Source organism: Passer domesticus, chromosome 8, assembly GCF_036417665.1.
Source record: "Passer domesticus isolate bPasDom1 chromosome 8, bPasDom1.hap1, whole genome shotgun sequence".
In the NCBI taxonomy this organism is placed as follows: Eukaryota; Metazoa; Chordata; class Aves; order Passeriformes; family Passeridae; genus Passer; species Passer domesticus.
In genome coordinates this window covers 52,885,342-52,910,556 of record NC_087481.1, presented here as the reverse complement: position 1 = coordinate 52,910,556, position 25,215 = coordinate 52,885,342, and the positions used below count along the sequence as shown (strand labels likewise).

The following is a 25,215-nucleotide window of genomic DNA, read 5'->3' as shown; positions in this document are numbered from 1 at the left end:
GTTCTGAATCAGGGAGCAGTGGCCATCTCTTCACTCTTCCAGCTTTGTCCTTGGAATAGGGAATGGAGCAGAGCTTGGAGCAGGGAAGAAAGGTGTTTGTTTTGGGGTGTGAGTTTGGTAAAGTGAATCTTCTGGGAGCACAGCTGGGAAAGGCACAGGCTGGTATCTCATGATATGAAGTGTGGTTTTCCGAATGGATCTGGTCTCTCTAGGTCAGTGCCTCCTCATTTGCTGGGTCTGCTGCACCTGCACAAATTTGGACCAGATGATCATTGCAGGTCCCTTCCAACTGGAATGTTCTGCTCCATATCAATGAGCACTAAGGATCCTGTTTTATCTGGAAGCAACAGGATGCTGCAGTCTTCCCTGCCCAATGACAGCGGCAGGAGAAATGATGCATTGTGCATAATTCCTGTTTCATTTCCTCAATACACAGTGCATACATCACTGTGGTGGCAGCTGGGCCATTAAGAACTACCCAAGAGCTGCCTCCAATATATCACATACGTGAAAGGATGATATTATGAGGAGTTTAATGTCATATGATGATCCCTGGAATTGTTTGTCAGACTCCTGTTTTGGATTGGTCTGAGGTTAAAGCTGATGGCTGCCACACAATGTAATTCACACTGTCCTTCTCTTCAGAGTTTACTACCTGAAGTCATGCATTTAGGGGAAGTGAATGATGATAAACTACAGGAATATATTTAACCTTAACTGTTATTAAATTATAGCTCTTCTCACTGCTTCAGCTGTCAGTGATCAAATAGATGCTTGCTAATGACTTCGGCTTTTAAATTATGTGTTGAAACTTCTGAAATTCATCAGAGGCAGTCATGCTAACATTTTTATAGCAGTAAAAAAGGGCAGCTAGAGTTGGAAGAGGGGAATAGGAATTTGCAAGCCATTTAGCAGAACAACTCACTAAAATCCCCAGATTCCTGCCCAAGAACTGTGCTTTGGGCCATGGACTCCAGAGCTCAAGGAGGGGGTTCTAGAGAGTTGTGCCATTGGAATGAGCAGGAGGGACTGTCCTGTCACAAGATCAGTGCCAACCTGAGGTCAGCACAAGCAGTTCCTTAGGTTTACAAGGGTTTTTTTTTCTTCTTGTACCTATGCAGCCTTTGAGGAGAGCACTCAGGACACAAACATTGGGTCAGCAATGTCTCTCTGCTTCTGCTGCCTCCACTTTGAAGACAAATTTTCTTGTGTAGGGGACAGGTAAGACTTGAACTGGCAGCACTGCCCTGCTCGAGATACCAGGGCATTAGGTATGCTGAAGGACAGGGGTTAAAGCTTTCTTGGTATTCCTCAATTGTTTCATTTTATTTTGGCATTGATGACTCTCTTACAGTCCTGTTTGTCTGCAAGCCCCAAAGCAGGTTGTCCTTCCCTGGAGCTGGCATAGGAGAGCAGGAGATGGCACTTCTGCTGGTGGCTGACAATGCTGTGCAGCTGAGATCCTCATCACGGGGTTTTTTGAAAGCTCACAGCCCTCAGACATTGCCTGAGCTTTGGTCTCACTTTTATTCATTCATAAACCAGGAGCTAACTAACACAATTTGCACTTTTTTTTTTTTCTGTGCTTTTATGGTTAGGTGGAAAAAAATGTTCCTCTGGTTGTGGTGTTTATTCAAAAAATAGCATAATATTTTTGTTTGAAATAATTTGAATTACTCAAACCTACAAGCTTGCCCTGTCCTCTGCTAAAACTGACAACAGCTCATTTTGCAATGGGGCTGTCTATCAAACGTAAACCCAGTAGAGAGACCCTTGTCTCATTTCTCCAAAGCTACAGAAGATTCATTTTCACTTTTGATTCAGGCTGGACTTGAATAGGTGACCTGTCTGAATGGGAAGGACTTTTCCAGTTGCTTCAATTGCTCACTTTACAGTAATTTTGATCTTGCTTCCTTTGAAGTATTTCTGCTGCTAACCCTTTTTTTAATGACACATAATTCAGTGTTTTTCTCAAATGCTTTGCCTTTACTGAGAAGCACCTTGATACAAATCAGCCATTGTTGTATTACGGAGAGGTTCAAAGCTATGCTTGATACTGCAGGGCAAGCTAATGGCTCAAAACCAGAATCACTACAAAGTGTAGGTGTCTTTTTCTTTTTTTATCCTTTTTTTTCCTCTCTGCTCAAAAAAAAAAAAAAGGCACAAAATGTATTCTCAGTAGTCAAGCGTGCAGGAGGGGGAGGAGGTATTTATCACAGCAGCCTGAATGCTGGAAAGGGACCATTTCAAAAGGACAGAGGATAAAAAGCCATGAATCAATATTGCTGTGTGCCTTCTGCCGCTGTTTATTTGAATCCATTTGTTTTGCTGACATATTTCCCATGAGGCTGGAAATGCTATTTCCTTTGATAGCATCAGCAATTGATGTGTTGCGTTTGCTGTACAGCGAGGTGCATCACAGGCAAAGGGGTGTCACTCTGCCTCTGCCCTCAGAAAAAAGAGCATGTTTCACCTTTATCTCCCAGCCCTGCGTGATGGGCACTGCTCCTTGCAGGGAGGGAGCTGACAGACAGAACAAGTTGCTGTTGACCAAGGGCACACCGTTATTTTTGTGGCACAAGAGCGCTGGGATTCCATGTGATACAGGTTCTCCTGGAATGAAGGCTACTGGGATCTGGCAGGTCTGCTGCTGATACTGGGCACCAGGCTGTGGTGGGGACATGATCCCTGGAGAGAACTTCTGTGAGGTTTTAAAGCTGAAAGAACAACTGCATGAGGAGCCAGGCTGCTTCACTGGGTGGTGATGCTGCCTTCGCTGACCACATCTCCTGGTTACCTCCCTTCCTATTGAAACAAATCCCTTAAACCAATACAGCTTTCCATTTGCTGATGGAAGTGCTGTAACAAATGCTGTATGTTTATTCAAAAGTTGTCTAAATCTACAAAGTTAGAATGCAAAGCACTATGAAACATGAAATATTTCACTAGGAACGGATTTGGTCACACTTTGAATAACAGAGAATTAATTTTTTAATATCAGCTTTAGGTTGGTGTTTCCACAAACTCACAGCTCCTATGAGTGCAGACAGGTTTTGTTAAGCTGCAAACTAGGTTGATGTGTTGTGCAAAAGTAAGAGGAGAAAGCTTCTATTTGTCTGATTTCCTTTCAATGCGTGTTCTGAGAAGATGACACTTCTGCTGAAAACTTCCCACTCAGGCATTAGTAATTTTAATGAATGACATACCATTTTATGTCAAAAAGGCATCTTGGCCCTGTCATCATTGCTGGTGTATGGAAAAAGCAATTATATTCTCTTTCAAATTCAGCAAGGGAAGAGCAGCTTTGCCATGAATCACAGAACTATTTATGTTTGTGGGGAGCACAGGGGAGAGAGGAGTGGCAATAGAAAACACTTTCTGTGTTTTGCCTGCGTTCAGTGACCTAGAAAAATGTTGGGTTTTTTTGGCTCTCCATAGTTACCAGAATATCCATTTTTCTTTTTTTGTTTTGTTTTGTTCTCAAAGCCTGGCACCTGCAGGAGGTGTTTTCTGAGCTCTTTGAGCATTGGATCAGTAAATGGGGAAGAGCACATCCTTTCTTTGTAAGAATGCGCAGTCTCCTATAGTTTTTCCTATTCAGGAGCTACTCAAAGGGACATACCCTTCAAACATAATTCTTGCTATTCAGGAGGTGGTGCTGAACAAAGCTGAGGTTGGATATTGACCTGTTAAAGGGAATTCTTCCCTTTTCAACACAAAGCTGGTTGCATTCCAGCTCAGAATGGCTGCCGCTTCTGCTTTTTGAAAGATGAAGAAGCAGACACCAACATAAAGGGACTTGAACTGCCACATGCTATTTGCCATTTACTTGAGTCTTGCTGTGCACACTCATACAGGAATTGTGAATCTCTGTTTTCAGAGCAGTGAGGGTGTGTGGAAACACATAAATAAACTGGCATGGTGAGGTTCAGCTTCAGGAGACGTCTCCCATTGTCCGAATTGTTCTTTTTATTCTGTCCAACATCTGCTGAGTAAATTGTGCAGAGCAGAGATTTGCTGCCAGATTGCTCTCTTCTCTGGTGCTTGGTGCAGCAGAGCCCTGGGACTGGGCATGTGTTTCCAACAGACTCCTGCAACAGATGATAAATGGCCTGAGAGTTGTGGTCCCTTCTACCAGTGTTGGTCCTGCTAAATTCCATTAGGGCAATGGGGAAAGCCAGAGAGACTTTCTGGTAAGTTGCAGAGAAGGAAGAGCTTGTGCACAGCAGCCTGGGTACACAGGGATCTTGTAATCAGCTTTCCTGAAAGGAAGGATGTGCTGAATGGCAAACACAAGCTGTGGTACATCCTCCTCCTGGCTGCCCAGACCTGCCACCTGCCCAAAGTGCCTTTGCTTTCCACCTGGGCAGCCAAGTTTTACTTCTGGTAAAAGCAGAGCATCAAGGGCAAGATGGGGAGGGAGAAGGGCTTGTCAAGCCTGAGCCTTGTCTTCACAGAGCCAGCACTTGTAGCACTTGTTTCACACCCTGACCTGGGAACCAAGAAAAGTTCCAGGAGCTCCTGATTTTTCTGAGGTAAGTGTCCCAGACTGCTCACAATGCAGAGTGTTTGGGGAAAGAATGCAGAAGCTTTCAGCATTTATTTAGGTGGAAATTTTGAATGTTTGTGTCCAAGGTAGCTTCCAGTTTTATAAATTTAAAAATCACCAGCCAATTTGTCTCGCATCCAGCCCATAAGTTAGCAGCTTTAGTTCATTGCAATGAGTTGAAGTTCCTAAGCTTTTCAAGAGTTCACAAACACTGAATTCTGAGCTCTGGGTCTTGTGGATGTAGCATTTCTCAGCAGGATCTGAAGCGTGTTCTCCTAAACCATATTTGACAGGTGAATGCAAGAGAGAAAATGTGGTTCCAGTGTGAATATTGAAAGCAGATGCAGCGAACTGAGTTCAGTGGCTCAGAAGGGGGTAGCTGCTGCAAAGCTTGACATAGAAGATAAATTATGAGGTGCTATTTCTGGCCTCTGGCAAAAAGAAAGGTGGGTGATAGAAGATTGACTTAAAAACAATCACTTTAAATGATTTTGGAATTGTATGAGCTGGAGATGTGCTGCATTTCACTGATGGATGAGTTCAGAAGCTGACCTAATTCCCTTTATTATTGTCATATGGGCTTTTCTTTACCTGCTTCACTTACAGAAGAAACATTTAAATAGAACTTAAAGTCATTTCTGTCTGTGAAAGTAACACATATGACAGGCTATTTGCAACCTCTTTTATTGAAGCTAGTAATTTCAGATTTCTAAATATTTAATTTGCTTTGTCTGATTCTGTTAGTTCCTCTACAGCGACTTATTTGTTTAGGTTTTTGTGGGTTTTCTTTTCTTTATTTTTTTCACGTAGATGTTAACTTCTTCCATAAAGCAGCAGATAAATGTTCACCTATAATGTGTTAGTTCTCATTACATGAAGAAAAAGTCTATGAAAGGTGGTTAGATTCAGCTGAGACTTTTTTCTGTAACAGTAGAGTAGCCCCTTCTCTGCTTTCATTAATGATGCACAGCAGCAGTGAGTTTTGCAGTGAAATTTCCACATGCCTTAAGACACACTAATGAACACACATAAAGAGAAGTTATGTTATTGTTCCCCCTCCCTTTTATTTACTGTAAATAAAGCTGATTTTGTTTCTATTTCCTCCTGCATTGCTTTCCATTCACTGTGTTGTTTTGTAGCACCTCCACAATGATTTTGATCCTGCATGACATTTATTAAAGAAATTGCACCCATGAATTAAGCTATTTAAAAGCTTAGTCCCTCTGTTCTAGACTTAAGCATATGTCAAACTGGTGGTGTTTGGAATTAGGAATGCTATACTGGCTCTGCTGCCACTATAATTCTGCCAGCAAAAGTTCTCCTGGTAAAGATTTATGGCTTAGAAATTGTTGTCTTACAGCAAAACAGAATGTTTTTGACCACATGAATATAAAAGAGTATTTTCTTTGAATTCTGCTTTCACTTCAAGGAGACATGGATGAAGCCAAGTGGATAGGTCTTTGATTTAGGGATAAAATCTGTCCTGGTGAATCATTCTTGAAGCAGAGAAGGAGCAGCTTGCAAGAGGGCTTGACAAGAGCAGAGGAACTGATTGACCTGAAGCATAATCTGTGCTACTTATTACCATGGAAAAAACAAAAAAAACAGGGTTGGATTAGATATTTTTGTAACATCAGAAGATGGTAATTAAAAGGTGCTTTCATCCCAGAGTTCTTTAAAAGCCCTCTTCTTCTATCCTTGTTTCCTGATAAGTTCTACCAGTTCTACAAATAGTTGATAGAAGAAAAGGTGTGAATTTAAAACACAGCACATATAAAAAACCTCCTAGGAATGCTTCTCCCTTTTCTTATCTTTTCTGCTGATATGCTGTCAGGAGCTCCATGTTTATTTTTTTCTTTTGTTCTGGCATGAAGTCAGAATTAGTCTTCAATAATGCTTATCTGTGTTCTTGCTAGTTCATTGCTTTCTTTTATTAGGTAGTGTTATATGTGTCATTTGCATCTAAATTCCTCCAGTCTGTGGCGAATTTGGGACAAACCTGCTACTAGAAATAAAAAAAAATAAAAAAGAAGAATAATTTTGATGAGAAAAGGCTGTGGATTGATTAATTCCCTTACTGTTGTAATACAGGGATCAGGACCTCACTGTGGTGGGGGCTGTGGAAGAGAAAGGAGATGTCTGTGCTTCCCAGACCTCACTATCAGACAATTAATGAATGGCTATAGACAGCGAGGGAGGCAGAAGGACACATGAGCCACTCTGAGTCAGAGGGCTGCAGCAAACCCACAGCCCGACTCTTAAGGATGGTACTGACATAATGCCACAGGAGAATTATAAGAATAATGAGGATAGTTTCACAGATACTTACATCTGCCTGGGAAAAAGCACAAAGGTGCCTAAGTGAGTGTTTTAACAAGTGGGAGATAAGGGCTTTTATGCTGAATGGATTAGAGGACAGAGTTGGTTTCCTGACACTTAATGCAAGACAAGAACTGGATCATAAAGAACCTTGAAAGTGAAGCTTCTGTTTGATGCAATGGAGAAGAGGGTCCAGAAACCCGAGGGGTCTGAGATGGTTTAGGTTTGATGGATAAGGGGGGAACACAACCACGTCTGTTGAGGGGAAGTGAAAAAAAAAACAGGCCACTGTAAGAGAGGTAAGAACCTGCTCTGGAGAGCTGCACTTTTGGGGGATTAAGAGAGGGTGGATGCCAAAATGTTACCTGAAGCAGTTCTCAAGAAGGGCCAGGCCAGGTGGGGTGATGGGACTGTGCCCAAGGAAGAGGAGGAAGGAGATAAGGCTGTGAGTCCAGAGGGAGAGTTAAAGATGCCTTTGAGGTTTTTGATATGCTGAGGTTGTACTGCTGCCAGAAAGGAAGGGAGGAGAGAAAGTTAAACCAGGGACACAAACACAACATGGGCGGGGGAGGAGAGGCTGAAGGGGAGAAATAACTGAAGAAGTAGGAAGAAAATTAGAGAGTACTGAGCAAAGAAGCCAGACAAGACAAGATTGTGGGTGGTGAATGATGCCAGAGCTCTGGGCAGACTGAAGAGGATGAGGCTGAAGCACAGATAGAGAAGTTTGATTAAGATAAGGCCACTTGCTGTGCTAGGAAGAGCAGTAATCATGAGGGCTAGAGGCTGGCATTTGTGTGCCTTTGATCCTTGAATAACAACACATGAAAATCCCTTGCATTTTTTATTTCTGTGTTTAACCTTGTCCCTAAAGCCTCTTACATTTGTGTAATTACTTTCACCCCGAGGGTGAAAGTATTTTACAGAGGGGACATTAGTTTGGCCAGCAGAGATTTTGGAGTGAACCAGTGCAGGTGTCAAATCTGGACAATGCAGAATGGAAAGTGGGAAGTAGCAGGAGGTCCCACAGAATACATGTGTGGACCTTCCTTTGAGAGTATTAAATTGAAAGCAGATAAAAAAACACTTTAAAAAAATTAAAAATAATTCTCTCTAAAACCTTCCCCACCATGACAACTTACAGGGAAAAAAGTTTTAATGGACCAGCATCTCTCCTCTTATAGCCCTGGAAATAAAACAGTCAGGTTTAAAACTGAAGGCATGATGAATTCATGCATTATCTTCCAGCAGGAGGAACTATGGATGCTATTTTTCCATTTCCTGAGAAAACACAAATAATGAGGAAGTCGATATCCAGTATCTGATAAAAAACAAAGACTGGGTGCCCACTCTTTTGTTGCTGCACAATGGTAGCTTACACCAGCCCAGATAAGTGCTGTGCAAATTATTTTCCAGAATGCTTGAGATGTGAAAGCCAGTGAAAGACGTGATGAAGAAAGCTTCCCTACTATCTGATTAAACAGTCCTAGAAAGGCCTGTTCTTGAAATAGCAAGAGAATTGCTGCTTGACACCTAAAAATTGTGCAAGACAGTAATCAGCAGCATGGCTCTGCATGGTAGGGCAGCAAAACATTGCTCTGTGAGGAAGGTGCCACTTGTTCTCATCTCCTTTATGTATGGTTGTCATTTGTGCAGAGATTCTTTCTTCCCCCCCAGGCTCCTTTCCCACATTTTCCCCTGAGAAATTCCATTGTGGATATCACACTTTATTCTAAAACTTCCACTAATCTGCTGCTCACTGTTGGTGAGGATGTATCACACCCACAGAGCCATTATTCAAACAAATCCCTGACTTAGATTATTACTATTTCTGTTTTCCTGCCTTATTGCTCAGAAAACGTCTGCTGCTCTGTGTTCAGCCCTGCAGATGACTGGCTCCACCTCTAGGCCAATTACAGCTGGCTCCGCAGGGTGAGAGCTACTCATGCTCAGGTTTTTATTTCCATTTAGGAGAAATCAGACCAGAATGTTTTGTTGCATAGATGACTCTCAGTTACAGGCACATTTCTATTGTTACACTTACCTGCCTAAAGTCTAGGAGGAAGGAAAGCTTTCACTCTATTCACTCTTATCATAAAAAATTCCCAAATATTTCCTAAACTTCATACATAAATATTTTGATAACATACCTTCAAAAAAACTTTCTTACTACTAAGAGAATTCTATTGGTATCAGGTAATATAAAAATACTCTTCACTTTTTTTCTTTTTTAATGAATAAAGTCCTCATGATTTTTTACCCAACACATCTTTATGTCTGCATTCACAGCTAAAAAACTGGAAAGGGAAACATGGGTTTAAGATTAAAGCTCAAAAGCTTTGGGAGATTCTGTGAAAATGTCACTTAATGACTTAATGCACATACTAATGCACCTTATTTTACTGGAACCAAAATTTTCACGGACTCTCACAAACTCTCTGAATACATTTGGAGAAAGAAATTAAATACTTAATGACAAAATAAACAAAATCTGCCTGGGAGGTCTAGAGTTTGCTTTTTTTCTTTTAGAGAAGCAAATAAATGGGTCGCTTTTAGAGATCTTAGAAGAGATTGCACACCCGAGTGGAGGCAGAGGCTCAGTGGAAGATTATTGGGAGATAATGGAGCAAGTCAGATGAGAAAACATGATGAAGCAGCAGAAAATTTACATGCTGTTTTGCTTCTTCCTTTTGCATTAATAAAATTGAAGCTTTTGTGTTTATCTCCAAATGCTGCCTGTTGCTGGATGTACCCAGGTGCTGGATGACCTTCCCATCCCTGGTCCCAGCTGTGGGCAGCTAATGCCAGGCTGGGAAACAGCCCTGGTGAAAGAGCCTGGGCAGCTCCAGGTGCCTGGTTCTGTAAGGGACTGAGCACATTTTCACAGAGTCCTTTCTGTTTCTTGCACTGACCCAGTGTCACCCAGATTCACAGGATTCACAGAATGACCAGGTTGGAAGAGACTTTCAAGATTATCAAGTCCAGCCCAACCCCAACACCCCAACTAAACCCTGGCCCCCAGTGCCACATCCAGGCTTTGTTAAACACACCCAGGGATGGTGACTGCACCACCTCCCTGGGCAGAGCATTCCAGTACTTGATCACCCTCTCTGTGAAAAACTTTTTCCTAATATCCAACCTGTATTTCCCTTGAGGCTGTGTCCTCTGGTTCTATCAGTACTGCTGGAGAAAGAGCCCAGCCCCAGCTGAGCACAGGCACCTTTCGGGGAGTCGTAGAGAGTGATAAGGTCACCCCTGAGTCTCCTTTTTTTCCAGGATAAACATCCCCATGTCCCTCAGTCATTCCTCACAGGGCTTGTGTTCCCAGCCCCTCTCCAGCCTTGTTGCCCTTGTTGATACATGAGACTGGCTGACCAAGTCCCAGAAAACAGCCAAAGTGAGGTTACTAATGAATAGCAGGCAATATATTTTATTATTTAACATGAATCCCCTTTGATATTGGCTTATGGGACAGAATAGACTGGTCATGCCTGTAGTTAGAAGGATTAACTCTTATCACATGCTACAAATGTGCTTGTACTGCAATTACGCTAAAAGAATTGTGCTTTGTCTTGGTGCAAGAGCAAAATAGAGTCCTGTTTTACAGGGTACACACACCTCCCACCCTGCAGCCCTCAGGGCTGGGCTCAGGACACTCTTTATGTGCCTGACTGAGGTGACAGAGCATCCAGGGTGGCTCTGCTGCCCAGGGGACACATGGGCCAAACACTGAGCCATTCTCATATGCAGGAACTCGGTGCCAGAGACCTTGAGATAATCCTGTTAAATAATTCATGAGGGAGGAACGTGTCAGGACTCTGAAAAAAAAGGTGACAGGGCATGCACAGCACAGGGAGTGAACCTTAAACTCTGAGCTTAACAGGGCACTGGTTTTATGGGAATCTAACTCACACTAGGGCACTCACACCAGGCATAGATGATGCAGGGAATGGGACCACTAGTGGGGAAACTGGAAAAATTTCAGTGTATATACTCCTGTAGTCATTGTGCTCTTAATATCTTGCTGGTGAGAGCATTCAGACAGAGACAGGGGAGCTGGTTTGAATACACATTTTCATTTTAAACGTTTTCACACAGTTCTGGGTCCTATCCTCTTAGTGAGGCTGAGAAGTAGGAATACAGCCTTGCTGAAGAACACAAGCAGGGACACACTTGAGCTTTATCTAAAACTATTCCACGTAGGCTAAGTGCAAATTATGAAGCTGAGTTTTTGCATACACACCCAGGGTACCAGGAGCAGACCATGGAGTGACCCTTTAGCTCATTTCAGGAGAATATGATCTGACTCTGTATTTGTGTTCTGCCCTGCAAAGCAGCCGTGTGGGGCAGAACAGGGAAAGCACAGACATCCCTGGAGCACCTGGTGTTCGGCTTTGATCAGAGCTCACATCTACCCTGCTGTTCCCTGGCTGTTCCCTGACTGTTCCTTGGATGTTCCCTGGCTGTTCCCTGGCTGTGTGCTCCTCTTCTCCACCAAAGGCACTCTGCTGGCACCTGGCATGAGCACACTCCTGCTGTCTTGGTGGGGATTACCTGGAATTTCCTTTGTTCACAATAGAACTTCTGCCTGTGGAAGATGGCAAGGATTATTCCTCTTCAGACAGGTGATTTCTGCTTGTGCTCTGATGCCTTACATCGAGCTCAGAAATTGATAGTGCTGGTCAAATGTGTTAACAGACTTTATTTTCCAAGGACTTACCACATAAACTGTGTTTTTCCATTTTTTCCCTGCTTAGGCAGAGACCAACTGAGACACCATGATATGAGAGACTGTACACAGTCACTGTACACAAATTACATGCAGTCAAGAAACACTAAGGATGGTCTCCACATCCCATAACTGGCACATTTTCAGGAAAACTTTACACTGATCAGCTTGCCCAAAGTGGAAGTTGCTATTGAAAGAGTTATGCCACAAATTTCCAGTTTGCAATGGGACTTTCAGTTCCCTGTGCATGAGCAAATCATCAGTTGTCAAAATGTGTTTCAAAAATAACAAGCACCTAAACCTGCTTTTAGGTTTATCTGCTCTCTGCCAGCACTCAGCAAGGGGCTGTCTTATTAAGCATTGAAAGAGCTGTGTTCCATGCTCCTCCTGACACACTGCTATTTAAGGCTCCGCCTAGCATTAATTTTTCTTTCTTGTTGGAATTACTTTCTTTTTTTAATTTGGTTTTTAGAACCAGAGCTATAAATCTGAAAAGCATTTTACACGCTGTGTTAGGGCTTGATTGAAATCCCATTGAAATCAATGAAAGCTTTCCTACTGACTGCGGTGGGACTGGTGCTTGGGAAATCAGGAAGAAATGTCTTTTAAAATAAGAATTGCATCCATGTCATAATGTTTATTACCAGTGGCAGGAAATAAACCAAAACACGCACTTCTTTTCCCAACATGGTTCATATATCATTTAACTGCTACCTATATACACCCAGCTGGGACACAGAGTGCAGAAACATCTCTTCTGGGCTACCTAATAATTCTGCTTTATAAACACAAATTGATGAGAAAAACAAAATTCCCATACCTGATTGATACAAATGTTCACATAAAATTCAAATGACACTAGAGGAAACTGCTCTGAGAACCTGCAAGGAAAAGCTTCTTTGTAGTCCCATTTCTGTGAAGTTCTGTGTAGAAAATATTTCTTTATATATTAAAGATTATAACAATATATATTATAATATATATTATAATATATTATATATATTATAATATGTATTATATATGTGTATATATATTATTTTAAATAATATTTCTCACACTTTCCATGGACAGGTACTGTTAGGAAATTTTAATTTGTAGCAAAGCTTGTGGCTGTGACCTGGTTAACAAAAGTGGTGAGTCAAAAAGAAAAGAAAAAAAAAAGAGATAAAAATTATGATGAAGATGTAAAAAACACTTGTGATACTTGTCTGGGTAATTACATGCAAATCCTGGAGACTGAAATGAAAGTGTGACATCTGCATGTTACTTTGTCATCAAAATTGCTGCAGTCTACTGATGAGCTAGTTACAACAGAGACAAGCCTCAAGTCTCTGGGGATGTTCCTGAGACGTGAGGATCCTCAGGTCTTGTCAGAATTGAATTTTTATGTGGTATTCTCAGCTAACAGCAAAAATAATTATAGTTATGGTATTTCAAAACCTAACTTTGCCAAGGCAGTATTTAAAGTCTGAGTTGAATTTTCACATGCTGACGAGGAAAAAAGGAAGCAGTGCAGAGCAGTCTCTGTGCAAAAACAAGTGCTGCTGCAGTGATGAGCCCTTTGATAGTGCCTTTATCAGCGTGCAGGCGTGTTTTGAATAGCATGAGCCACGGATGACTGTTGCAGCTTGCTCTGTGCCTTATGGGAGGCAAGAGAGGGCTCCTTGTTTGATTGGTAAGATGAGCTGCCTCGTTGCACAAGGTGATGGAGGAGAAATGCTTGTGAAGTATTTCCTAAGCTTTCTTGGATTCCTGCCACAAGGAAGTGCAGTCAGTGTAGTCACAGTGAATGGAACGTTGTCAAAAGGAATTAGAAGGGCAAGGTACCTTTAAAGATTGTGGCAAAACCCCCAGCCAGCAAACCAAATGACCAAACCAACCCAAACCAAACCAACCCAACCCAAAACGAACCAAACCAAACCAACCCAACCCAAACCAACCCAACCCAAAACAACCCAAACCAACCCAACGCAACCCAAACCAAACCAACCCAACCCAACCCAAAACGAACCAAACCAAACCAACCCAACCCAAAACAACCCAACCCAAAACAACCCAAACCAACCCAACCCAACCCAACCCAAAACGAACCAAACCAAACCAACCCAACCCAAAACAACCCAACCCAAAACAACCCAAACCAACCCAACCCAAACCAAACCACCCAAACCAACCCAAACCAACACAACCTAAACCAAACCAACCCAACACAACCCAAAACAACCCATTCTAACCCAAACCATATCAAACCAAACCCCAGCTCTTCAGTAAATTACAGAGATGGCAGCAGAAATAGGTGAGCATGAAAGAGAAAAGAAGACATTTTAGAACTGAAAATGAAAAGCAGTATTTCTAGAACTGAAAAATGCTGTGTTTGTCCACTGCTCTCAGATGTTAGCATAAGCACTTTTGAAATTAGTAAAACAAAGATAAAACTCTGCTGATAAGAGTAAGTTTCTGATTCCTCCTCAGCTCGTGATGTTTCTAAACACTGGCAATCGTTTAGAGACCCACTGCTGAGATCAGCAGGAGCAGATGAGTGGGAGGCTACAGTGGAGCTGGTCTGAGGGCTGAGAACACAAACATGCCTTCCTCGAAGCAGCAAAGATATGCAAACTCCATTTACTTTTCTTTGTGGTTATCAGAGTTGTGGTTATCAACACTTACCTACGCTGGAAATGGTTTGCTGCTTTAGCTTTCCAAGTTTAACATCCATAACAAATGACTCTACTGATACCTGCATTACACTGCACATCCAAGTCACTAAACACAAATTGCAGCAGAGTGAACCAAAACGTCCTGTCTGTTCTCTTTCCAGGTGTGGGGAAGGTGTGGATGGAAACAAACCAGCAGCCAGAGCAGGCCTGTGAATTTGCTGAAGCTGTAGTCTGAGATCTATGCATGGTGTGCCAAATTTTGGACTCCGAGACCAAATTGTGACTGGTTGTGGTTTACCAAGATGGAAAATGAAGGGAAATGTCTGCTGGTTTGAGCAGAGCATTGATGTTCAGGGTGTGATTTTACATCCAAGAAAAACATTCTCAGTTCAAAAATGTACAAAGCCCCCCTGTGCAATAGGGACAAACTGTTTTCATCACTTGCCTTTATCAAAGCAGCTTGGGATGGTTCCACACTGCTGTGAAATCAGTGACATCTTCTGCTTTTATAAAACAGAACAACTTTGTTTCATGCTAAAATAGAACCTGGCGTTTCTACTCGGAAAAAACATGACGTGCTTTTCACTTTTTATGAGACGTTTTGGAAAGAAGGCAAGGCACCTTTGATCTTATCTACATTTTACACTTTTTTTTTTGTTTTGTTTGCCAAGCAAGATCAAAAACCCACACAGTGAAAATCTATTTCTAGTAAAAACCCACTGCTCATTTCCATTCTTCCATCACAGTGCCCAGGTGAAAATGAAAATTAAACCTAAAATAAGTGTACTTGAAGGCTACTAGGCAATATTATCACAGGATCATGGAATGTGGAGGAGTTGGAAGGGATCTTAAGGACCACCTAGTCCCAGCCCTGCTGCCATGGACAGGGACATCTTTCACCAGACCAGGCTGCTCAAGGCTCATCCAAAGTGTCCCTGGACACCGCCAGGGATGGGGAATCCATGACTTCTGCGGGCAACCTGTTCCAGCGTCTCACCACACTCACAATAAAGAATTTATTCCTGACATCTGACCTAAATTTCCCCTCTTTCAATTTGTATCCTATAACTACAGTTCTCGGCGAAGAGCATAATAAAAAATACTTTTTGATTGTTACGTTGTTTATTGCAAGACAAACGGCTTTACACCTTATTTGAGCAGGTTCTTTCCCCTCATCAATGGAAGGGAGCAGCGCTGTGCAGGCACTTCGCAGCTCTCGGAACAGCTTGGGCTGGAAGGGACTTTAAAGATGGTTTGTTTCCAAGCCCTCCAAGGGCAGGGACAGCTCGCAGCGGCCCGGGCCGGTGCCGAGGAGCGGAGGCTGTGACCAGCGCCATCCCGGCCGCGCCCGCTCCCTTTTCCTGAGGCGGCGCCTCCGGCCGCCGCGCTCCCGCCAGGGGGCGCTGCGGGCACGGGGCCGCTCTCCGCGCGGGCCCTGCCGGAGCCTCCCCGCTCCAGGGAAACCCTGCCCGGCATCGGGGAACCGGGAGCAGCGAACCCCGGGCGCGGCCGCGGACGGGCGCCGCGCCTCTTTCCGCGCCCCGCCGGTCGCTCCTCCCCGCTTCGCAGGACTACATCCCCCATCATGCCCCGCGGCGGCGCCGCCCGGCGCGGCTGCCGCGTTCCGCCCGGTGCGAAGTGTCGCGCGGCGCGGCCGGAGCTGGGCTGGGGCCCGGGCCGAGCCCGCCGAGCCCCGCCGGGCCTGAGGCGGCGGCGATGGGCGGCGGGCGCTGATCCCGCCCCGCTCCCGCAGCCAGGCGCCCGCCATGGAGGAGGAGAGCATGGAGGAGGAAGGCGGCGGCGAGGCTATGATGGACGACCAGAACCACAACAACTGGGGCGCGGGCGGTTACGGGCGGCACCTGCTCGGCGAGCGGCTGCTGCCGCCGGCCGGGCCGCCGCGCCCCGCGGGGCCCGAGCACAACGGCGCGGGGCTGCGGGGCTGCGAGCCGGCCGCCGCCAGGGTGGGGGCGGCCGGGGCCATCGCCGCCATCAACATCAGCGCCTCGACCTCCAAGTTCCGTGAGTGACCCGGGCCTGGGCACGGGGGGGCCCCGCCGGCTGCGCCGCACCCGCCGAGCCCGCTGCCCTCGGGGGCCGCGCTCGCCTCTCCCTGCCCCGACCCGGGGCTCGCCTCGGGAGGTTCTCGAAGCGGAGTCGCACGGGTTAAGGCGCCTTGGAAGGCGAAAATAACCTTGCCTCGCACACCTTGTGCTCTGCTGTCGCGGTGGATGTGGCTGGGGAGCTGGGAGGGTGAGCGTGGCAGGGCTCTGGGCTGCTGCTGGGTCTGAAGCCTTTTACTCGGTCCGTACTTTTAGAGTTTGTCTCTCAGCTTGAAAATGCTGCAGATGAATTGGAAGCCTGTTAGGGATTGCTGGCGGCAGCTGTGGGCAGAGCCCCTGGAAGGGTCCTGCTGTCCAGGAAGGGATGAGTATCTGCCAAGGTCTGGTGAGAACGGCAGAGGGTTAATTCACCCAATTTAGCCCCAAAAATAGCATCATAATATCAGCGAATGGTTTGGGTTGGAAGGGACCTTAAAGACCATATTGTTCCCTGCTTGAGCAGGGACACCTTCCTCTAGACCAGGTTGTTACATCCATCCTGGCCTTGGGGTTCTAAAATGGCTTTTGTGTGTAGCTTCTAACAAAAATAGCTTCCCCCCCCTCTATTTTTTTCTTAGTTAAGATTGAGGGAATGGAAGATTTTTTGCTGTACGTTTCAGTTCTACTTTTTTTCCAAAACTCACCTTTCTGGGCAAAATACACCCATTTTTTTTTCTCATGGACTGTTGGAAAACTTGGATTTGTTTAGTTAAAAGCATTCCTGGAAGTGCAGCTGTGTGATTGCCACGATAACATTTACATGGGAAATGCACTTTGTGTGTCCTCCCTGCTTTCCCCAGTGCTCTCTCACCTGTCCATGTCCAGGGGTGATCAAAAGCTCAAAGTTCAGGCCTCTGGACTTCTGCTTCTCGGGTAAGCCTGGCTTTTGTGGCACATGGCCAAGGCTGCCTGCTTTGAAGTTAAGACTCCCAGGCTCTGTGAGTTTCCTGGCATTTTGCTGCCTTGCTTGTCAGGTCCCCAGGTACCTTGGGGTGGCTTCTACACCCTGGAGACAGTTGAAATCAGATGTCATTCAACCTTGCTAAATTAGGCTCTTGAAGTCCTACTCCAGACGTTCAGAATCTTAGTTTTTCCTTCTGTTTCAGAATGAAAATGGTTTTCAGGCTGGATCTCTAGCAAGTGGGAAGGTGATTTTCCAGCTAATCCACAGTTTATGTCTGAGAGGGAGAAGCAGCAGCATGATTTTGCTTAGGGTGTGGTTTTGAGTTCATGTTTTCACTGCTCCAGCACTGGTATCCCAACGTAATATTTTACTGATTTTTAAAAAATAGTTTTTCTGCAAACCAGAAAATTCTCTAAGAGAAGTTCATTAGAACTTTCCCACGGCTTTGTGTTGTGGTAGTTGTCACATGTGAGTGAACAGAACAATTCCAGTGAAGTAGTACTGACTGAGAACCTAAAGGAGCTGAGGTGGGCTCCTGCCTGTTCTTGTCCTGGCTCTGACAGAGGATCCCTTACTCACCTTTAATTTTTACTCCTAGAAGAAGGGAGAAAGGTCTCTTTGGATATAAATGTTCCCTAAGAGGGAATCAGCATGTGCTGGATCCCTCCTGCCTGCTCTGTCCCACTAATGGCAGAACGTGTGTGGAGAAGTTTGCCAGTCCTTAGCCTGTTGGAAAAGTTGTCTGTTCTCAGCTGAATGAGCAACAGCCCCTGCCTTGCTTCATGATGCAGAGGCTCTCCTGGACAGAGTGTCCTTCCTCTCTTTCAAAAAGGCTAAATCCAGTTCTCCTTCTTGAGATTTTGGTAAGACTGAGAGCTAAAATTAGAATAAAGCATAATTCATTTAATAGTTTTTCTTTAATAGCTTTTCTTCTACTTAAAGAAATTTAAGAAGAACTTCTATGTTGTAGTAAACTTAAATATTTACAGTTGATCAGCTTCAGTCATAGCTGTGGATTTATGAAGCAGTAGTGTTGTGAAAAGTGTTTTTCAAAGTTCATGAGGGAGAAAAGAAGGCAAAGAACTTTTAGTACTTTAAGAAGAACTCTTCCATGATAGTAATTGCTGATTGAGGTGAGCAATGAAGAGTTTCCATTTTGTTTCTTTTTCTCCTTTTCAAGAAAGGGTGGTTATAAGTGTTGATGCCATTTGGGACAGGCACATGTGGCTGTGCTCTGGCATATCCACTGAATCTGCTGCCTTCCCTGTTGCATAACAATGTTCAGTGCTGTGTGCGTGCATTGCTGCGTGGGCACATGGTCTGGTGAAGAAAAAGTTACTTTTACTAACCAGCCTTCATGCAGGCTGAGAAACAGGTTATAAAAATAGAGTAGAATTGGAAGCCAACCACGGGGCAAACTCATAAATTTGCTAATGTATGCTGGGATGTGTCAGGCAGGGGGGCAGAGCAAAATCTATTGTGAAAACATGCACTTGGGGCTGAGAAACAGGAAAGCACAGGGCCACAGTCTGTACATGGCTCTTGGACAGCTGCCTGAAGAGTTTGTACACTTGAGTAAAATATTGAGGATTGTAGGGTGCACTGCTAATTGAGCAGTAAAATTGAGTGTATCTCACTTGGTGAGATGAAATACAGCTTCTGGAAGATGCTTAGTTGCTTCCTTTTGTTTTTATTGCCAGAATAAATGACAGATAATTGTCAGCCTGCTTTCTGCATACTTGGCAGTAGGTTGGATCAGCCATCCTGCTCTGTCCCTTGCTTTTTAGCTACAGATTTGAAAAAGTGAGTGTGTGTAAGGTTTTATTACCAGTTTCATGGGGTATGTATACTTATTCTTGATGGACTATATTTTTTTTGTTTTGTTTTTTATTTTTAGTCTTAGTGGGTTTTGCCATTCTTTTCATTGAAGTTGATACCAAAGAATTTGGTAGGTTGAAGCAGACTGTGTTTCCATTATGACTGTAATACTGATATATCTAGGTTATGATAGCTCATGCATATTCTTTTTTACTGAAATGGTTTCACTGCTGCATTTCACCTAAAGTTTTGCTTTAGAACTTTTTTTTTTGTATGGAAAAGCAGCAGTTGTTGCCCAAGATTTACTTGTGAAGTCTTTAATAATTTTCTGGAAAATGCTGAATTCTCTGGAAAATACTGACTTCTTTTGGTTCTGTTGGACTGATTTCTCTCCCAGCCCCAGCTCCCCAGCCTTGCTGGAGTTGGATAAAATCCAGCATTCTAGCATGCTTTCTTACAAAATATCAGTGTCACTTCCCAGAAACCAACTAAACTGCAGTTTGGGAGTGGAAACTGTTGGGCAAATCCTTTTAAATCTTGAACACCTAATGTAGAGATAAGCATTTAAGCATGACATCCTGAAAAGAGAGAAAAATAAAAAATTAAAAGGCAGTCTGTCTTTCCTTGCTAAGCATCTGTGTGATTCCTTCCTTGCTGGTCTTGACCTTGTTCTTGCAGAGTTTGTAGTTGGAGGGTCTTCAGGCCACCCTTCACTTCTGTGTGTGTAAGAGCTGCCAGCAGAAAAAGGGTGTTACTAATTTGTGATAATTATTAAAATTTTGAAGTACTTTAAGTTTTCTGGATTAGAAGAAGAAAAATAGTGGTTGTTCAGTTTGTAGTCTTGGACTTTTAGCTATGTAAATATTGTGGTTGGCTTAGTTTCAGAACTGAAGTGTGGAAATCAAATTACATAGTACTTGTAAGAGACTTTTTGAATGAGAATGAAGCTTTTCTGGAACGTTATTGTGAATTTATCAGTAAATTTTCTATGCAGACTTTTCTGTGCAAGTCTCATGGGGCTTTTTGTAAAAGTGTTTTGTTCTTTACCTGTGCAGCATGTCTAATGGGCAGACCTTGCTGTCTGCTGCTGCTTTCTTTTTCCATATTGTAAAAAAATATAAAAAATTAACATCTCAACAGCCTGTTAAAATTATTTTGCAGTGGTCCCAAATCTTACTCGACTATTTTCTTTCAAATTAATATGGCTCATTTAATATGTTAAGCCAGATGTGGGTGTGATTATACATTGTAATCTTAAAAGCAAGGCTTAGTCTAATGTTTATGCTGACTTCAGCTTAACATTTTCTGTGGAACAGACTGGTTCTGTGGATGCCCATCTTTTTTGGGGTAGCAAAGTGAAAAACAAAAGCTCATGTTTTGCTGCTGAGTGCAAGCAGGAATAGTGAGGGTGCTTTGTGGAGCTGCTGCTGAGAACTTCTGCCTGGAGTGTGGGCTCTGTAAGGGCTGAGAACTCAAACAAGGCATTGCAAGGCAAGGGACAGGGGCTGAGTTTACTGCCAGGGAGGTGCTCCGCTGTTGCTGACTGCATGGCTGCTCTCTCATGGGGAAGCTGACTCGTTGGCTTGTTAACTCAAATCCTGGTGGTTGTGAGCCAGCCCTGTGACCTCGACGCTCTGGTTAGCAAACAGTGATGTCCTTTCAGATTGCAGCCTGGGCTCCTGGGGCAGTGTCCTGCAGTGCTTGGTAGTGGGACTGCTCAGACACTTTCAGGTTAGCTAGATCTGATTCTGTAACAGCTGTGGAACAAGAGGGCACCAATGGCTGCAGCTGGATGAAGAGGAGGCAGGGTGCTGCACTAACATCCTCCTCTAGGAAAAGCTTCTGGCTGAAATACATGGCACACAAATCTTGCTCCTACAGATAGAGTTCCAGCACTTCCTTGTCTCACACCTCTCTCTTTTTCATGTTCTCTTTACAGTCTTTTATTTTCCCCATGATACTCATAACTGTTTTGCCAATTTCCTTACAATTGTTCCTTATAATGCTGCCAAAAGTGACTCACTCACTCAACCCCTTTGAAAGTGCCTTTCAAAAATATTGCTTCTCAAACCCAGCAGTGAATCTACATTTAAATGTATATTTAAAATTCATTGCTAACCAGAGTATTTCTTTCCAGTGTTGTGTCTAAAATGGTCTGTGTGGGGTGAGAAGTGTCTTTATTCTCTGCTCCATTTAGGCCAGACCCACATGTGGAGTTCAAATGAAGAAGTTATCCTAGATTTCCTAGGCTGAATAGTTTTGATCCTTTTTTGTTTTGATAGATTTGATTTGATTTCATTGCTTGAATTCAAATCACAGATTTAATTGAGGTGCTGTTGGTTGCTGAGTGCTTTTTTGAGTGGGTGCTGTGAAGCTGTGGTGGTGTAACAAGGCAGCGAGGAAGTGCTGCGAGTAAGGCCTTGAAGGGAGGGTGTGAACCTGTTGGAACTGAGCCACGAGTGCTTGGTTCAGAAATCCTCCCTGAAAAGAGAGAGATCCAGACCCTTCTGTGGCTGTGAAGGTGCCCTGAGTCGCTGGTGCAAGAGGGTGCAGTTGGGAAGCTCAGGGTCAGGGAGCAGTGGGGAACGCTAATTTAAACACTCCTGTTCTTCCCTCTGGTGATCTTTATCTGCAGAAGGAGTGTAATTGTCCCTGCTAGAGGGGAACTGTAATGCAGATTCAGAAAAGTTGCCTGGAAGCCTAACTGCAGTTGAAGGCAAAGGGAATTGCATCATCTTTTAGACCAAGGAAGCTGCTGGTCCCACCTGAGACTTGGGAAATGAATGTATCTGCTGGGAAGGAATATTCAAAAACCTACCAGTCTTGGCCAGAGCTTGTCCTCCTGAATGTGAAGATGCTGTGTTAATGATTGATTCTGAACTGCCACAAAGTTACATAATTTATTAGTCTGAATTAATATTTTTATAAATTTTTATTATTATATTTTCATGCTGGAACTCCCAGGAGTTTGCTTTTCCATGTTACTTAGGCCTCAGGGAAATACTAAAGCACTGATCTGGCAGGTTTTCTGATTGTATTTTTTAAAATACAAAGGTACAAATGCTAGTCTGGGCTTTAGTTTTAGATGAGGTTATTTTGGTGAAAGTGAGCTATTCCCAGTTTTTTGGCCTTGTTATTGATGTGATCTGAAATCACAGAGTGTTCACTTGTTTCTAGTCTTTTAGGTGAATTTACTAAATCTGTTCTTGTCTTTTTCTTGCAGTAATGAATGTTATAACAATTGAAGACTATAAGAGCACATATTGGCCAAAGTTGGACAGTGCCATAGATCAGCTTTTAACTCAGAGTCCTGGTGACTACATCCCTATCTCCTATGAACAAATATACAGGTAAGGAAACACTTTAAATGCTACATAAGTATTTCTTTAAAGGAAATGTTTATTTGATGTTGTCTATGCATATGTCATATTTTGTACCTTTGAGGAGACAAATTGGAAAGTTATGTGACAAACAGTACTGTTTAAATGGTTAGAGTGAATAATAGCTATACCATGTTAACAGGAATAAATGCTAAAGAATTAAAATGCTGAAGTGCTGAAGACACTAGCATTAAAATAAACCCATCACAGTTACTTAGTGTAATGTCCTAGGAAATGCATTAAAGACTCAACATCCTTTCCTCCAAAGAAATTGGCATAATAAGCAGTTGACTTGCTGTGTCAAAAGGCTTCTTTATGATAGCTAATAGGAACCAATTTGGTGTGGTTGATGTGCAGAAGGAAACAGAAGCACCTGGTGCCAAGGTCCTTTGATGTAAATTGTCATTTGTGTGTTTTGCCTCAGGTGTTCTGGTGTGTTCTCCCCTTGCCAAGTTCCAGGCAGTTTGAAGGACACTCCTTTGGATCTCCATTCTTGTCTGGAGAAGGCTTGGGCTGTAGCTGTCTTGGAGCTGCAGTTTGGTTTGAAAGGGATCTAATCACTCACCAGAACTGCCCTTCAGGCTAAACTAGTGCTCAGTACTGGGGGTGGTGGGGGGTTTCCTTCCTCATCACACTGCTGCTGCTCCAAACCAAAATGCTGCAAAGACCTGGCAGTTTCTTGAGATGAACTAAAATGGAGATGTTCTGTATTCAGAGTGTTGGTGAACAGGATGGAAAGTGGGTGACTGCTGTGCATTTACTGCCCAAGATGCTGTTAAAACCCCTGGCCCTTGCACACTGTGGCACTGCTCTCTTGGTTTTCTTCACCAGAGGGTTGCCCTGTGGAATAATGCTGCCAGCTCCAGTCACTCATGGCTGTTTTTAGGGACTTTCAGCTCTGTTGCCTCATGCCCACTTGCTCTTAGCCACTTTTCTTTGCAGTTTAAAACTTTGGATTAAGAAAGGCAGCTGTTTGGTTTTGCCCCTTAGTTCCCATTGAAAACTTCAAGAAACTTCCTCTTTCCTCTGCAAATTTTTGGAACTCCTTTTATCAGGGTTCAGAGATCAATCTTCTTGTGTATAAATAGAGATGGCTGATTGAATTAAGAGAGCCAGCTTTAGTGTAAGTAATCAGAATTCCTTCCCAGCTTGAAATCTCCAGTGTGCAAACAGTCTGCAGTAAGACATCTCTCAAAAGTGATCTCTGATAATGAGTAGGTGTGCAAAGTTGATGGTTTAATTGTACCTAGTTATGGTTTGCAGAAAACTGGACTTCATCCTTCTCATCTTTCTACTTCTCAAAAGTTTTATTTACTGAAGGAGTACTGGATTTTGAGTTTCTTCTGGATAAGCCCTGTACATCTGGGGCACTTGGTGCAGGACTGTAATGATGCATGGATATCTGTTGCATATATTTTACTATTACCAAAGCTAAAGATTTTCCATAGTTTAGTGTTACTGGTAAAGCTGGTGTGTCAGTTTTCCTTTAAAAATTATGTCTGTGGTTGTAATTACTCTGCCACAGCCTCTTCCAACCAGGAGATTGATTTTGTTTATTTTTTAAAATATTTTTAGACTGTTCCTTTGGTTGACAATCTGGACAAGATAGATTGACAAGGGAAGGATAATTGATTTTTTTCTAAAGAATTGAATTTAATAGGGATGTTTGCTTGGAGTATTTTTGAGAATCTGTAGCAGACTTGAAGTTCAGATCTTCTCTGCTTCTAAGTTCTTTAGTTTGAAAAATGGAATGTTTCTTGAAGTGGTTCAAACAGCTACATATGTATTTTTCTTTCTTTTTAGTGAAACTGACATGCAAATACAGTAGTCTTCTTGGTCATCTTTGTGCTGACTAGAGGAATCAAGTTTTCCTTAATACAAACTCAAAATACATTATTAGTTACTCAAATATTTGGGTATTTGCTATATTTGACATGGTCACTAATAGCTGTAGGTGTTTACTCCCAGCAGTGAGAGCTGGGAGATAAACTGCTCCATGGTAAATATCTGCACACACACCTTGGCAGTTATCTCTAAGGTATCAAAGTGTCATTATTGTCTGTTTTCAACTGAGCCCAAAGCCTGCATGTGCAGAGTCACTTCCAGTTCTAAAAGGGTTGGATAAATTGGCAGAGAGGTGTGAAGGAAGGTTTGAGATGAGGAAAACATGAGCAGCTGAGTTGTCTTCTGGCAGTCTCCACTGCCTTCCAGGTGCAGTGCAGTTTTCTGTTCCTCAGGAGAGCTTGGGTATTCATCCACTGCTTACCCACTTAATGTCCTTTTTGAGATTTCCTTTTCCTAAGGTGTTTGGTTATGTTAAAGAACTAACAAGCTTGTGACTTCTTTTGGGTAACATCAGGGCAAGGATGATTCACAGAATTAGCCCACAATCAGGAACTGAAAACAGGATCTCAGAACGGAGAAGGAACCTCTAAGTAGAAGTGTTCAAATCAAATGTAAACACACCCTGTGTGTACATGGGAAGACTGGTGTTTGACTACAGAACATGTTGCAGAAATAGAGGCAGCAGTAGTGTGTGTAACCCTAAGGAGAAGTGTACTTTAAATATCAGTTTAGTTGCATACAAATTAAGCAGTCAGCTTGTGGAAGTGGCTGTGTACTGGTTAGCTGTGTAGCAAACAAATGTGTGACCATTTGCTGTGGTTACCCAGCTGGCTGATTTTGTAAGAGATCACAAAAATTAGTCTCACTTTTCTTATCAGTGTTTCTCTCTTTGATCCAAACCAAACTGATATTTTT

At 43.2% G+C, this 25,215-nt stretch overlaps 1 protein-coding gene across 2 annotated transcripts in view; it reads left to right on the top strand.

Moving 5' to 3' along the window:
- The first annotated feature begins 15,885 nt into the window (after positions 1-15,885).
- Positions 15,886-25,215, top strand: part of CACUL1 (CDK2 associated cullin domain 1) — a 43,218-nt gene continuing 33,888 nt past the window's right edge. Inside the window, exons 1-2 of one of the 2 annotated variants that reach the window (XM_064431445.1) lie at positions 15,886-16,273; positions 22,299-22,425. In XM_064431445.1, the coding sequence (XP_064287515.1) occupies positions 16,018-16,273; positions 22,299-22,425 (383 nt within the window). In that variant the 5' untranslated portion in view covers positions 15,886-16,017. The remainder of the gene's footprint in view (positions 16,274-22,298; positions 22,426-25,215) is intronic. The other variant, XM_064431444.1, reaches the window with a different exon arrangement.